At 40.4% G+C, this 15374-nt stretch overlaps 1 protein-coding gene and 1 long non-coding RNA gene across 8 annotated transcripts in view; one reads left to right on the top strand and one right to left on the bottom strand.

Moving 5' to 3' along the window:
• Window positions 1-15374, bottom strand: part of p2rx1 (purinergic receptor P2X, ligand-gated ion channel, 1) — a gene marked incomplete at its 5' end in the record, with an annotated part of 37379 nt that overhangs the window by 10918 nt on the left and 11087 nt on the right. Inside the window, 12 exon segments of one of the 6 annotated variants that reach the window (XR_004334567.1) lie at window positions 4122-4199; window positions 4291-4335; window positions 4695-4784; window positions 6503-6598; window positions 6676-6741; window positions 6829-6919; window positions 8702-8847; window positions 8999-9140; window positions 9794-9874; window positions 10077-10164; window positions 12839-12908; window positions 13244-13315. Coding sequence is in view for 4 of the 6 variants with exons in the window: in XM_032532936.1 (XP_032388827.1) it covers window positions 4194-4199; window positions 4300-4335; window positions 4695-4784; window positions 6503-6598; window positions 6676-6741; window positions 6829-6919; window positions 8702-8847; window positions 8999-9140; window positions 9794-9874; window positions 10077-10164; window positions 12839-12908; window positions 13244-13315 (984 nt within the window). 6 annotated transcript variants of the gene reach the window in all.
• LOC116700089 (uncharacterized) lies at window positions 1025-5118 on the top strand. 2 transcript variants are annotated; one of them, XR_004334570.1, is made up of 2 exons: window positions 1025-1036; window positions 5038-5118. It is a non-coding gene; the product is annotated as an uncharacterized LOC116700089 (long non-coding RNA). The 2 variants fall into 2 exon arrangements; XR_004334569.1 differs by lacking the exon at window positions 1025-1036 and adding an exon at window positions 4805-4815.

Genomic DNA, 15374 nt, shown 5'->3' with positions numbered 1-15374 from the left:
TCAGCAGTCTGCATTGATTAGTGAGGATTCTCTCCGACCAATCAGCAGTCTGAAGTGATTAGAGACAATTCTCTCCGACCAATCAGCAGGTTTTCATGTCACCTTTTGGTATTGCCTCAGCTCGCTTGGAGCCTCGACTGAGGTAGTACTAAAAAAAAGTACCTGTTAGAAGGTATGAGGGACTTTTTTTTTCATAATGGAAAACCAAAAAAGGCGAGTCAAGGAGGTACCATGTAGTGGAAAAGCGCCATTAATCAACACTGTTTCTTTCCCTTTTATGTCAAACCGCGCTCCTTGATGAAGTAATTGCGACAGATATTGAAGCATTATGAAGTGCATGTTGTTTGATGGCGAACGTGAATACACTGTGAACTCCTCCGACGGCCTATACCTTGAATAACTCCCCCTATGAATTAGAACGTATTATTATACAACACTCGTTGATGCAGAGCTGATTTGAAGGCATGAAGGATCTGAAAAGGGAGAGGCTTACATAAGTTTCCTTTTGGCTGAGGGGAGGATAATGGGACTTTTTGGAAGAGCAGATTTTTTTTTTTTCTACCGCCCCAAATTTATATTTCAGACACTAAATGTTAACCCTTCCAAGACCCAAGTATGTCACATAAACCCAGCCTATATTATAAATCAATATTAGCCTTTTAAGTTTGTCTTAAATCTCTTTCTGGATCTGGCTGTTGTGAAACCTACCATCCCATATGTATTTTATATATTATATATGAAAGTATAGCTATACCATTTAAATTAGGTTACAGCACCTCAAATTCAAAGTTTGGAATAATAATTATAATTTGAATAATGAAGGATTGTTAAACTAACTTTGAAAGGTCCAACTAGTACTACATGTTTGTAGAGTAGTTAGTGTGCTAGGTAAGCTAGTCTGTTAGCATTCTAACCCCGTGAGATCATGATTGTTGGTGATGAATGAAAAAGAAAACTGTTTATCAGTGATTTGAGTTCAAAGTGGCAGCCTCAGATGAATGTTCCTTTAACTCCATTTAGATTTCTTTCCTCCTCTGTTCCCGTGAGAGACGGCGTGTTTGGCTGAAAGAGTTCTCGGATCACTTGAACGGCAGTGGAAAGGAGTTCTTAGTGTCAGGATCAGGCCCAGGCTGCAGACATCAAGACCCGAGTCCTGTCCCCAGTCGGACTGCGTTGAGGATTGTAAAGCTTTATACTGGATCTGTATTTAATTGTAAAAGAGTTGGTCGTTTTACAGGATAAATGAATGAAGTTGTTTAAACTGTTAATGCAGTTCGAAATCAAGCGAAATTCTTTTAAGTGCTCATTTTGTGCTTTGTCCCTTTTCTTTACTGTGTTATATATCTTTTTGTACACGTTATAGGTTTTCAAAGTGAAAAAGCCCAAAGTCCCCCCCCGCCCCCCAGGGACTTACCATCTCCAACAGAAAACAAGCTAGGCTAGCTGCTAGCATGGCACGCCCTCATACTCTGCTTCTGACTGGCTAGTAGTCCTTACCTAGGTACTGTCAGGGCCCTCATACTCTGCTTCTGACTGGCTAGTAGTCCTTACCTAGGTACTGTCAGGACCCTCATACTCTGCTCCTGACTGGCTAGTAGTCCTTACCTAGGTACTGTCAGGGCATGCCCTCATACTCTGCTTCTGACTGGCTAGCAGTCCTTACCTAGGTACTGTCAGGGCCCTCATACTCTGCTTCTGACTGGCTAGTAGTCCTTACCTAGGTACTGTCAGGGCCCTCATACTCTGCTTCTGACTGGCTAGTAGTCCTTACCTAGGTACTGTCAGGGCCCTTATACTCCTCAATTGGTTGTCTGTAAACAAACAATCCGCAAAAAATTCTGCTAAATTCTGCGCCTGCAGATTCCCTCTTGTTCTGCTTATTAGCTTTAAAATGGCTGAGCTCTCATCACATTCTAATGAGCATGTTACCAGCTTTACATGTGTGTGTTTGTCGGTGTCAGGTACGATATTGTTGTTGTCGTCTTTATCATTGGTGCATTATTGGCCTGCTGTCGGAGGAGGCCGCTCATTTTTTTAATCTATTATTATTACTATTGAAATACTGCTTATATTTAAATATTTGCACTTTTCCACTTGCATAATAAAGTTATTGAGATCACATATAACGCTACTGGTACCTGCCAGCCATGTAACATTGTACAGTTAATGATCGAGGAAAACAACCTGTGGTCCATCTGTGAGCCACCTTGCTGTGTATCGTCTGTTGTCGCCGTTTCCTGTGCTTTTGATACCAATCTGCATGTCACGGCATTGCTGATTGGCTCTTAAGAATTTTTGATAAATGAAAAAAACATGTTATAAGTACTCTCTTGTCTGTGTCACAATGCTGTAACAACTACGGCAACAAGATGTACCTATCCACAATAACAGAAGGGTTGAATGGTGTGTGATGGGACTGCTGACATGATGCATAACGCTAAAACACTGTCACCCCCCCCCCCCCCCCCCCCCCCCCCCCCCGTTACAGCTTGAAATAGCAGCTTTGTGTTCAAGATCAAGAGAGACAGTGATGGGTAGCCGCCCTCGAAGATGAAACATTTAACTCTCCAACAATTTTGTCAGTCTCTTCATGCCGCCCAGCTACCACTTATTCAACTTATTTTATGTTAATTATTACCTCTGCAAAGGTTATGTTTTCCCTCCTGTTAATTGTTCTGTTAGTTTTAAGCTTCTAAACAGATTTCAGTAACATTTGGTAGGAAAGCAGCCAATGGGCTGAGGAAGAACTGATGGTGCAGATTACATCATGGTGTGGTCAATCAGAAAGCTTTAATGTTGGAAGTCCTGATCCGATTGGTTTTTCCGGATTCCTTACTCTGAAATGTGTCAATCAATCCCTATAGACCTCACTTATTTCCACCTACAGAGATTTCCCGCCATTTAAAAAAAACAACAACAACACTCCTACAAATGGTAGCCAATATTCACTATATTCAGCTCAGCTCAATTTTCCGTTTTTGTGAACATACAGTCATAAAGCAAACGCACAGGTGCAACTATATTGAAATGGCATCTGCATGTAATGCATCAACCTTGATCGATGCTGCTAAATTTAATGGAATTTAGCCTTAAAGCGATCCTACAGCACATAGTGCATTGAAACAGATATATTCTCGTCATGTTTTCAATGCAGATCTTGGTCCAGATACATGCTAAGTACAAATATTAAATTGCGCTGCCATGGCGCAGCTTTGCTAGCTTTAAAGGCTTTCTAACTTTCACTGTTGTGAAACACAGAAGAAAAAAAAAATCAATGGGAGCAGTTGCGTGAGTGACAGGAATAATTTCTCATGATTTCAGGTCACAGTTGTATCCGAAGGAGGCCTGTGGGAGTGTGCGTGTGCTTAATGTTCAGTCAGGGATGATCTCAGCTGTGTGCCGGATGTGTGTGTTGAAGGCGCCTGCTGTCTCGTGTTGACTTTTGTGCATTTCTCTGAATGTACTCACTCGCCTCGGCATACAAAAAAACAGAAGCATGGCACATCCCTACAGAATGCAGTTGTTACGATGTAAATATGTACCAAGATATATACAGAAGCTATTTTTTTGCATGCATTTTGTACACCTAGACATAATCAAAGACAATAAAAAAAAGAAAATCTGAATTATTTTTGACATGTTGCCTGTATTCCTGTTTGCACTGAGAGACGAGACAAAAAGCAGTAATATTACTGTACATCAATTTATTGAATTTATTGCAGATCACATGGTGCACACGGGGGAAGAATCATTCAGACACTGGCAGATTCCACACCTTATCTTTCTGTATGTTGCTTTGACAAAGACAGCGACAGAGCTACTGGATGAATTGTGTACACGCAACGCAGTGTAGTGCCAGAAAGTGTTCTTTCACCTGCACCGGAAGGGAGGATCTGGAGGTTACACCCAAACTGAACAAAAGCAAACCGAGCTACACCCAAAAAAGTACACAAACAGCGGCGCTACATTAAAGTTCTACATACAACAGCAAGAGTCAGTCCCAGTCACTCAGGGTTGCTGTAAGAGAGGGAAGATGGTAGAAGATGCTGCTCTTAGACTGTCCTTTCAATCCTGAGTCGTGTGTGTGTGTGAGTGTGTGTGTCTCTCTCTCTCTCTCTCTCTCTTGTAGGGTCTTCTATTGCAGGGTCCCAGTTCAGTAGTCCTTCAAAGTACCTTAAAATGTTGCTCCCATGTCACTTCTACAGGAACAAAAGGATAAATAAAACATCAGTCGTCCTAAAAACCAAAGCAAATAGGCTTTAATGTTACAGAAATATATAAATCTCTTACTTTGCATACCTCCGTCTCCGTGCTGCATGCCTCTGAATCGGGGTCCTGCAGGATAAAAAGTCAAATCCACAGCACATATAATCATCACACGATAGAATGCGTGAAAATAAATAAATCTACTCTACTGTCTAGACCAGCGGTTCCCAAACTTTCATCCCTAAACTGTTACAAATTTGACCCATTAATTAGATTTGTTTCAATTTGTTTTGTTTTTAGATGCTTCATGAAACCCATGACCAAATCAGTCCTACATTATGTCATTGTATTACTTTTGGATGTAGTTATAGAGAAAATGAATGATTCCCCTTTTTGTTGCGGACACCCTGCAAACCCCCTCAAGGACCCCTGGGTGTCCCCGGCCCCCACTTTGGGATCCACTGCTCTAGACTTCCACATGCACTCACATTGGACTGGCCAGTGCCTTGGACTTGTCTCGCATTCGCTTCAAAGGTGTAATAGACGCTTGGTTCTGAACCAAACGATTCGCTGTCAGGCTGTAAATACAAAAAGGTTCTGCTTGATTCAGTAAGAGAAGGAGAACCGTCTGGGAATGGATGGGGGGAGGAGTTCATCTTCCATCAGATTAATGGCTGAACTGTAGATGCCCCTGCCCTGTCTGTGTTATGGGTGTAAACACAGTATTAATCTGAAGGTTACTGCTCCCGTGTGCTCGTGATTTGATTTATTGATTACTTGTCAACTATTAAATGAATTGCCAACTATTATGTTAATTTTTTGGAGAATTAGTTAAAGTGCCCATGTTATGCCCATTTTCAGGTTCATAATTGTGTTTTAAGGTTGTACCAGAAGAGAAAGGGTTTCATTTTCTAAAAACACCATATTTTTGTTGTACTGCACACTGCTGCAGATCCTGTTTTCACCCCGTGTGTTTGGGTCTCTGTTTTAGCTCCAGAGTGAGATATCTTCACATCACACCCTTCTATCCTATCTTTGTTTAGAGCTGCACATGCTCAGTAGCTCGGTAAGATCCATCAGCTGATAACGCTTTCTCCAGCTTTGGTCAGTCCAAGGCAGGATTAGCTGGGAGACTTCTTCTAGACCAGGGCCACTTGTGGAATACCTGCACAACAGGGACAGGAAGTAGAACAGGGACAGGAAGTAGTTCTTTTGGAGATTATGGTCAACCAGTGGCTGTTGGAGCAGTGTTTTCCATTGAGAACGAGCTAGCATGCTACAGTTAGCCACCTTGTCTCTAGACTGAAGACAGAGGACATTCAGAAACCGGGTCTCACTCAAAAAACCACGGATAGTTTTTATCCAAGTTGTATGCGTGTGGAAGCACCAGAGACCCAAAATAACCCCCAAATTGGAGAGTGATTTTTTCATAATATGGGCACTTTAAAAAAAAAATTATATTTGAGAAAATAGTGTGTTACAAAAAGGCGACACATAGAGTATACAATACAATAACAAACTGACAAACAATTACGGATATTTAAACAATAAATACAGTTATGAGTAGTAAGGTTTAATCTTGGTGTGATTGGAGATTATGTAGAAATCATATCCAGTAGAGGGTAAACGTGAGTATGGATGTGTGTTGGGTATGACTGGTATGATGTATGAACATGTTTGGTGAACCTTAGTAGCGTGGGATGAAATAATTGTGGCAGAGATGATAATAATAACTGAGATAAATACATAATGAACAAAACTAGACCGGAATAAAAAAGTAAATAATAAATATGTAATCAATAAACAGTAACATAACTGGATATAAGTGTAACTACATCAAAACTTTTGTAATGTATAAAATATTTGTTCAATAATATATGGTGTGAATTTTATATATATATATATATATATATGTAAATATATGTAAATTCTGAGATAATACAATCTGTCCTCGTGGGCAGGGAGGATTTTGGCTAATTTTTAATAAAGAAAAGTAAAACTTCTTTGAGTTGTGGACAAAACAAGACATTTGAGGACGTCATCTTTGTCTCTGGGAAACGCTGACTGACATTTTCCACCATGTTCTGACAATAATCGGCCACATAACTGATTAATTATCGAGATATTAAGCCGAAGATGACTCGACATTGAAAACGATCGCACCAGTTCGGATAAAGACGTGAACTGTCTGGACTGTTGTTGTCTCCTCTGCTGCCATCTTGTGTTCACACTGACCTGACGTCACACAGCCGTGACATCAGATTATCATTTATGGGTATCATACCGCAGAGCTTACCTGCACATGAGAGTCGGTGTATTTGAATTTCATGTTCTTGTAAAATTCTCTCTTCGGCAGCAAATAGAGCAACACCAAGTCACACACTACAGTTGCCTGTAAAATCAGAATTACTATAGTTAATGTCCACAGACAAAACTTATTTATTGCAGGTACTCTGGGCTGCAACGTACCACTCCGAAGATGCCCACCCCCGAGCCGATAGCTGTCAGCGTCGGGATGATATCAAACTTTCTTGCCTGTGAAGGACAGCGTGCCAATGATTATGTCTATTTTTCTCAAGTCCAAATTTGATCTGAGTAAAAATATCCACATATGTGACTCACCAGCGACTGCACGATGATATCGAACCTGATCCCGAACACTTTGAGGAGGGTTCTCTTCTGTTCTTTGTCCTCCATATAATGCTTGGCATACCTACAACAACAGGCAGCCATGGGAATTATGATAACAATATGTTACATAGGATGTGTAAATATTCACGTTTGAGATTATATTGCTTAGGATTTTGAAGAAGAGCGTGTTTCTCCCATGTAATGCACTACTGCAAAACCCAAAGGCTTTAAACCTGCACAATGTCAAGAATTCTTACTAGTAAAAATGGTAATAATAATAGTAAGGTATTGAAAACGTCAAATCCATTTGCAGTTAACACTAACCTAAAGCCAATTAGCACTACCTAAATAATATCCTCCGAATGCCTGCATGAGCACCTGACTCTCCTCAGGATACATCCGCTTATTTTCTATGTTCCGATGTGACGGCCATATTCTGCTTTATGATGAATCATGCACAAGGAACTGACGGGATAACATTGCACTGGAAGTGTACCTTGCACAATTTCATGTGACAAATACAAATGGAATGATTAATAACAAGTGACAGAAAGTGACCAATGACCAAAGGGCGAGGACACATTATAAACTTAGGATATTTAGTATAATTTTTGTCAACCTGATTGTCTATTCTGAAATCTACTGTAGATGTTGGTCTTCTGGTGCATGTCTGTCTGTCCATGGAGAATAAGCTCTCCTCTGTTGCTCTTCTTCAGGTTTTTGGGGGAGTTTTTAACCTCATCTAATTCGAGGGACCAGAGACAGTAAAGCCCTGTAAAGCCCTTTGAGGCAAATTTATGATATGTGATATTAGGCTATACTATATTTAATTAAATGGACTTGACTGGAGCGGTGAGTACTGGACATGTTGACAGTATGTCAACATGAAAGAAGCAGTTTCCATCTCCAGTGTTTTGTTGCTGTTTGTCAGGCAGTTTATTTCAGATTAAACACACTGGAACAGGAAATTACCAGACCCAATGACTTCAGAGCATTACATTATCACCTCTATTAAAAATACACTTATTATATATGAAGCTACAGCAAGTAGGCATTAGCTTGGCTTCACATAAAATCTGAAAATGGGGAACTAGCTAGCCTAGCTCAGTCTGAATTGGAAGTACGTGTCCAGGATCAGGCTTTGCCCCACTTCCGCTCTCCTGCTTGTCTTTCAGGGAACGACTGGAAGATTTACAAAGAATATATTTATCTTACAGGGACGTTTTGGGACTGATTGGTGGGATTGCTCTACACACGGACATACACTGGTAAGAGCAAGTAACCTTTAATTATGTATCCAGCTAATTTGTATAGCTCACATTACTGTATTATGTGAACACTTTCTGTAATATTACACAGTATGGGGCGTTTTCCTTTGCAGGGTGCAAATGTTCCACCTAAAAAGTTCCTTCCCAAGACTATTTTACAGCGCCACCATCTCTGCATGTCCAGTACTCATTGCTCATTTTATTTTCCAAAGACTGCACTGAACTCAAGTCCACTTAATTAAATATAGTATTGCCTAATATCGCATATCATAAATTGGCCTCAAAAGGGCTTTACAATCTGTGCAGGGTGCAGCACTGTCTGTTCTTAGACCCTCGAATTAGATAAGGAAAAAACAGCTTCCTGTTTCCTCTGTTCCCAGTTTTTATGCTAATCTAAGATACCCGGCTGCAGGCTCCAGCTCCATGCTGTACAGAACGCACAAATGTAAGAGTGGTATTAATCTTAACTCCTGCTGAGAAAGCAAATACATTTCAATAAATAGGTATATTTCCTAAGATAAGTGTAGCCTATCATGTAAGTATCTCTGCAGTGTAAAACCACTGGAGTCCATGTCCAGCCACTGTCACTCCCCCACCTGAAGTTGTAGCCGACTGAAGCTCTGGCCTGGTCTGTCTCCGCAGCGTTCCCGTACAGACCGTGGAAGGTGTACTTTGGTTTGCAGTGTTTTATATCCACATCTAGGTTACATGTCCAGTCGACCACAATACCAATGGCCCCTCCCTGTCAGGACACAAGCACATAAGACACAACGAAAGTCTTCATAATAGCACGAGAAGCAAAGGAAACAAAACAGCAAAAGACTACACATGTGCAGCTGGGACCACCTGAACAAGCAACCATTCCCCTTTGAAGTAAAGATCAGCTGACTTACCACTCTGGCTATTGTTTCGAATTTGAAGCCAGACAGTTTAACTATGTCTCCCAGTCGGAAGATGGGACACAGTGGAGCATGCGTCGGATCATAAAGGCATTTGTTGATGTATGAGTTATCAATATTCTCCACCAGGTTACTCCTGAAAGCACAATTGGTCATTATGAAAAAAATAGAGTAATAAATAGAGCTGTTTTAGTGTCCAGGAAAACAATATGACCTCATATTACATTCAATTATTTGCATTCAGCCTAATTAGATAAGGTGCCATGCTGTGTATGATTTCCTATCATTTTTAAAGTCCACAAATATTGTTGTTTGACGACTTGAGATTTACTTCTTTGCACATTTAAAGGCCCAAAACCATCTAGAGAATGGCTGAAATGGATTAAAATAAAAAACTTTTTAGTAAATGAGACATTTAATGTATTTAAGCATTGATTTTACCAAAGATATGGCAAAACATTTGAACTTAAAGGGCTACTCCATCAATTTGGTGTCACATTTTCATAAAGTTTGAGGACTTGTGAGAATAAGATTAGTTTTTTAAAAGTCTGAATTAGTGCAATAGACGCCAAGACATCCTGGCTTTTAGTTCAAAAACACAAGATCCTACAATTACCATGATGCAATTCAGATTACCTGCCTTTTCTCATTATTTAGTATCATTCAGCTAAGGATAAAGCTATGACAACGTACAAAAATCGGACTTATTTCTATTTATCCGTCTTCATGTGGAAACATTTGTAGCATCTGCTGAGCTAAATTTAGTTGGACATGAATGAGGTGCATCACCTTGAGACGCCAAATGTGGGGAAGGTAACAGAATTCTTGATGAACAGCGTGTAGTTCTCTGCAGACATCAACATAGGAGGACTACACGGGAATAAAAAGAAGAGAGAACAGTGTGAAATCCAGAGTCCAGTATGCTGAGGCACATACTGTAAATCCTCACAAATATTTGTATCACATCACATTTTTGTGTTCTCAACTTCTATCTATCTATCAAATGCAATCGTCACATGCGTTGCAGGTCACTTTCAGCTTGCAGTGGGATTAATTCAGTGTTTTCACATACTCTGGTATCATGACATCATCCTCAATAGGGCACCACGCCAGCACCTCGCAGGTCTTAGTGGTGTTCAGGCAGACCCCCGTCATTTGTCCTTCAAATAAAAACAGACTGGAGTTCGGCATTGAACACACAACTTCAAGTGTTTCAAGCAGCAACAACCCAAAAAGAAAGAAAGACGTTTACATGCTTTAATATTAAAGCAATTCTAAACATTCTCGTTTATCAAACTATCTGGAATTAACATCAACTGCAGCAAGCGCGATAAAAAGGAGAAGCGAAGCAAGCGCTGAAATGGCTGATTTCTTTATCTCGCCCTGATCCTTGCAAGGAAGTTCCCTCCGTGTGATTGGCTACATCGCAATCAGCCTCTCAGCATGTGCCGCTTGGGTCCTTTAAAACATCTTGAAATTCTCTTTGGTCACTCAGCTTTCAGTCTCTGACCTTTCACTGGAGCTCACCAGTCTGTTTGGCTAAGGGCCACTCTGCCCCTCTGGATTATATATACTGTGCATGCATGTGTCTGCTTGCTTAAGGCAGGGTTGTCCTTGCAAGCTTGGATTAAGTCTGAGGTTGTTGATATGAATCTGTTTTTTTTCTCGGTGCTGGAGTATAGCTATGCACAAACGACATCGAAGTGTTTACCTTAGCAGTGACTATGATGTAGATCAGATGTTGTGTATCTTAGTTTCTACCATGTGAGCCCATCCAGAGCCACAACCCACTGTGCAAACACTGCTCCGCACCATTCCTGTACACGACTCTCTACTCAGCGCATCTTCATCCTGGAACTGGCTTTAAGAAGTTACCGTTTAAGAAGGGCGTTCGTCCCTGGCTAAACAAAAAGAAATAGTGGTAGGAGAAAAAAAGTAAAAAAGTACTAATACCACACTAAAAATACTTGGTTATAAGTAAAAGTCCTGCATTGAAATTGTTTCTTAAGTGAAACCATGTAAGTATCATCAGTACTTAATGTATTAAAAGTAAAAAATACTCCAACAAATCCTCACATTTTAGAAAATGGAAACGATCAATCAACTAAGTGATTAGGGTCTAATTATCTCAGCTGGACCTGTAGGCCGTTTATTGTTGGGTAGTTTCATTTATAATAATAAGACATCATATTTTATAAACAACATGTGTTTTATGTGCAAAAATCCTAATTTGTAAAGTAACTAGTAACTCAAGTAACTAGTAACTAAAGTAAGTAGTAACTAAAGCTGTCAGATGAATGTAACGGAGTAACTAAAGTAACTAGTAACTAAAGCTGTCAGATGAATGGAGCGGAGTAACTAAAGTAACTAGTAACTAAAGCTGTCAGATGAATGGAACGGAGTAACTAAAGTAACTAGTAACTAAAGCTGTCAGATGAATGGAGTGGAGTAACTAAAGTAACTAGTAACTAAAGCTGTCAGATGAAGTACGGGGAGTAACTAAGAAACTAGTAACTAAAGCTGTCAGATGAATGTAACGGAGTAACAAAGTAACTAGTAACTAAAGCTGTCAGATGAATGGACGGAGTAACTAAAGAACTAGTAACTAAAGCTGTCAGATGAATGGAGTGGAGAACTAAAGTAACTGTAACTAAAGCTGTCAGATGAATGTAGTGAGTAACTAGTAACTAAGCGTGTCAGATGAAGGAGGGAGTAACTAAAGTAACTAGTAACTAAAGCTGTCAGAGGATGGAGCGGAGTAACTAAAGTAACTAGTAACTAAAGCTGTCAGATGAATGTAGTGGAGGAACTAAAGTAACTAGTAACTAGTAACTAAAGCTGTCGATGAATGTGTGGAGTAACTAAAGTAACTAGTAACTAGTAACTAAAGCTGTCAAATGAATGGAGCGGAGTAGTAAACTAAAGTAACTAGTAACTAAGCTGTCAGATGAATGGAGCGAGTAACTAAAGTAACTAGTAACTAAAGCTGTCAGATGAGGAGCGGAGTAACTAAAGAACTAGTAACTAAAGCGTCAGGAATGTAGTGGGTAAACTAAGTACTAGTAACTAGTAACTAAAGCTGTCAGATGAATGGAGCGAGTAACTAAAACTAGTAACTAAAGCTGTCAGATGAATGTAGTGGAGTAACTAAAGTAACTAGTAACTAGTAAACTAAAGCTATCAGATGAATGGAGTGGAGTAACTAAAGTAACTAGTAACTAAAGCTTGCCAGATGAAGTAGTGGAGTAACTAAAGTAATAGTAACTGAACACTAAAGCTGTCAGATGAATGGAGCGGAGTAACTAAAGTAACTAGTAACTAAAGCTTGTCAGATGAATGGAGCGGAAAGTAACTTAAAGTAACTATGTAACTAGTAACTAAAGTACTGTCAGATGAATGGAGGGAGTAACTAAAGTAACAGTAACTAAAGCTGTCAGATGAATGTAGTGGAGTAACTAAAGTAACTAGTAACTAGTAACTAAAGCTGTCAGATGAATGGAGTGGAGTAACTAAAGTAACTAGTAACTAAAGCTGTCAGATGAATGGAGTGGAGGTTTAACTAACGTAACCTTAGTACTAGAACTAAGCTGTCAGATGCAGCGAGCGAGTAAACTAAGTAACTAGTAACTAAAGCTGTCAGATGAATGGAGTGGAGTCAAAAGAACACTTTTTCTCTCTGAGACATAGTGGAGTAGAAGGTCCACCCCCACCCCCCCAGTGGAGAACAGACAGCAGAGAGGCCAAGACGTGGGCTGATCTGCGTCTAGCTACAGATTCACAGACGGGTCAGTGAGGACTGCTGCTGTCACACACTGTCAGGCCGTCAGGATTTACCATGTCCCGTACGTTTGAAACTCCCTCCTTCACAGTCAGCGTTAGAGCTGCAGTTGTGCTTGCCGTCCAGCTGCAAACAAAGAGATGGGGGTCAGAGTGTGCACAACCAGGCCCGCCTGGGGAATGGGGATGACAACAACATGAACACAACACAACAGTGGGAAAAAGGCTGTTTTGCATTTACTATTACGGTTCCAGAAACGGCTGTGTATGTCATTTTTAGGCCTTTAAATGTAAAGTTTTTTCGATTTTTTTTTCTGCTACTCAACAACTACACAATTACCCAGTTACAGAAACAGTCTTGGAATGAGACACGATTCCTGTTTAGTTTGACTATTTATGTAAGTGTATAAGTCAGAGGGAAGGAAGGGAAGCAAGAAAAGGGGAGGGAGCATTTCCACCTACCTCTGGACACTTTCCCATCTTCTGACCTTCAGTAATAATGTAGTTTGTCATTACCACAAAGGATGAGTCTCCCTGAAGTTTAGGGTTAGAAGAAGCAAGGTGTTACATTTTAATCTTGTATATTTTTGCCATAAACTGACATTAGATTAGATTAGATTAGATGTCTGTATGTTTGGGACAGCTCAGCAGAAACTCAAGTTTTTTAGCTTTTAATTTCTCCAGTTAAAATGTTTGTCTAAATGCATCTTTCTGTTGGCTTTGTATGCACTCACGGCACACCTAACTCTGTCACAACACAGTTAGTTGCTGGTAGGCCGATTTTTGTTAAGCTAAGCTAACCTGCTGCCGGCTGTAGCTTCATATTCATCCGACAGATATGAGAGAACTTCTCACGTAACTCGGAGCAAAAAAGCGAACAAGCGCATTCCCCCGAATGTCAAAATATTGTACTGAAATTCTACTTATGACCATAGTTAAGCCCTTTTGTGTATCATTGATTATGTTATGATAGAGACAAGATGCTGGTGACATAAATAATGGCCTATTTCATTATGTTTTTCTCAAACTAAATCATTCTACATGAAAATATCCAAAGAGGTAACTCTAATTAAGCTTAGCCTTAGTACATGCTGATTGAGTTATCATTGCTATCAGACACAGACAAATCACAGCCATTCTCACATCGAGCCAGCCCTTTTAAAGGGCCACTATGAGTTCCTGCATGGTCACTTCTGTTGAAGTTCCAAGTGAATTCACTGACTAACTGTCACTAATCTCCACCCACTCCCCCAACCAGCTTGTCGGTGATTGGCTGGAATATTTTGTCGTATTTTGGTGCCCGGCCTGTGCCTCTAGTGTTTGTTTGACGTTTACGCTCCCTGTGTTGCCCCCCTAGACCGGGCTTTTTCACGGTGCATTCAGGGGGAAGGCAGCTAGCGGATCAAGACGAGATACCTACGATTTGAGACCAAAATGAAATCACGTTAAACCCATGCAGGAACTCATGGTGCACCTTTAAATGTGACTCCCTCCTCACTGATCCCTTCCACACTCACGGTGCTTCACTCCCGCTTTGCCTCCCCCACCCTGGCCTCCACTGTCCTAGTACAGAGTCCGAACCTGACTCAAATGGTTTTCAATGGTCTTTTTTTGGCTCACTCCTGTTTGCAGGGTGTTTCTGCATGGTGCTCCCTGTCTTACCCTGCTGCTTGGCTGGGCCAGGGAGCATTATCAAGAGCGGCAGCCCCAAGCATAATTGGATTTCCATCTATTGACGATTGTTCCTGACTGAAAATAAGTTGAACCGCAACTGTCTGGGGAATGTTCGCAGTCGCAGACAAAGAGTTAGATTTCAGAATAAAGACAAAGTCGTTGGTGATACTTGATCAAAGTCTACCTAAGTGACCATTGCATCGTGTTGGTTGGGTTTATCGTGCCAAACCCACACTCAGTTGTAAAAAAAGGCCCACACCCAGATGTCAAAGCAAACATGACAATCTTCTCTCAACATTGAGTCTCTTTATTTCTTTTCTACAATTAACAGGACACAGCAACTTGTTAGGTAAACATTGATATATATTTGCTCAGAGTCCATCTTTGTTAAGTTGTTTGCTCAGTCTGTCACAGAAATGCCCGGAGACACCTTGATGTTGACGAAGCCAGATTACTGTCATCCAGGTTTGGAAACCAGCAGTAACATTAGTCTGTGTCGTCATTAATCGGTTTCGGCATATAAAATCTAACCAAAACGAATGTTTGTGAAAGAAAGACTAACTGTACGTCCACACCGCCGCCGACTTGAGCTTTTAAATTTACAGGAAGACATTCATTTTTAATGGAAGCTCCTCTCAGCTGCAAGGAGCGGAAAATGTGTCGGCGTCGCATTTTGGGGCGTGTTGAGCGACCAGAGCGTCAATCAGAAAGTTGAAATTTTCCAATTTTATGAGTGACGTGACGTGGTTCAGCAGCTTGACTTGTATATATTTAAATACTTGTTCTTATATTTTATTCTTATATTTTATTCCTATTATTATTATTATTTCATGTATACTGTATGTTTGTATATTTTTTTCCTAGTATCTCATTTTTATTTATATTCTGTGTCGTGTGACTAATGTACGTGTGCTGCTGT

The sequence above is a fragment of the Etheostoma spectabile genome, chromosome 13 (assembly GCF_008692095.1).
Source record: "Etheostoma spectabile isolate EspeVRDwgs_2016 chromosome 13, UIUC_Espe_1.0, whole genome shotgun sequence".
In the NCBI taxonomy this organism is placed as follows: Eukaryota; Metazoa; Chordata; class Actinopteri; order Perciformes; family Percidae; genus Etheostoma; species Etheostoma spectabile.
This window is presented reverse-complemented; position numbering and strand designations above follow the sequence as displayed.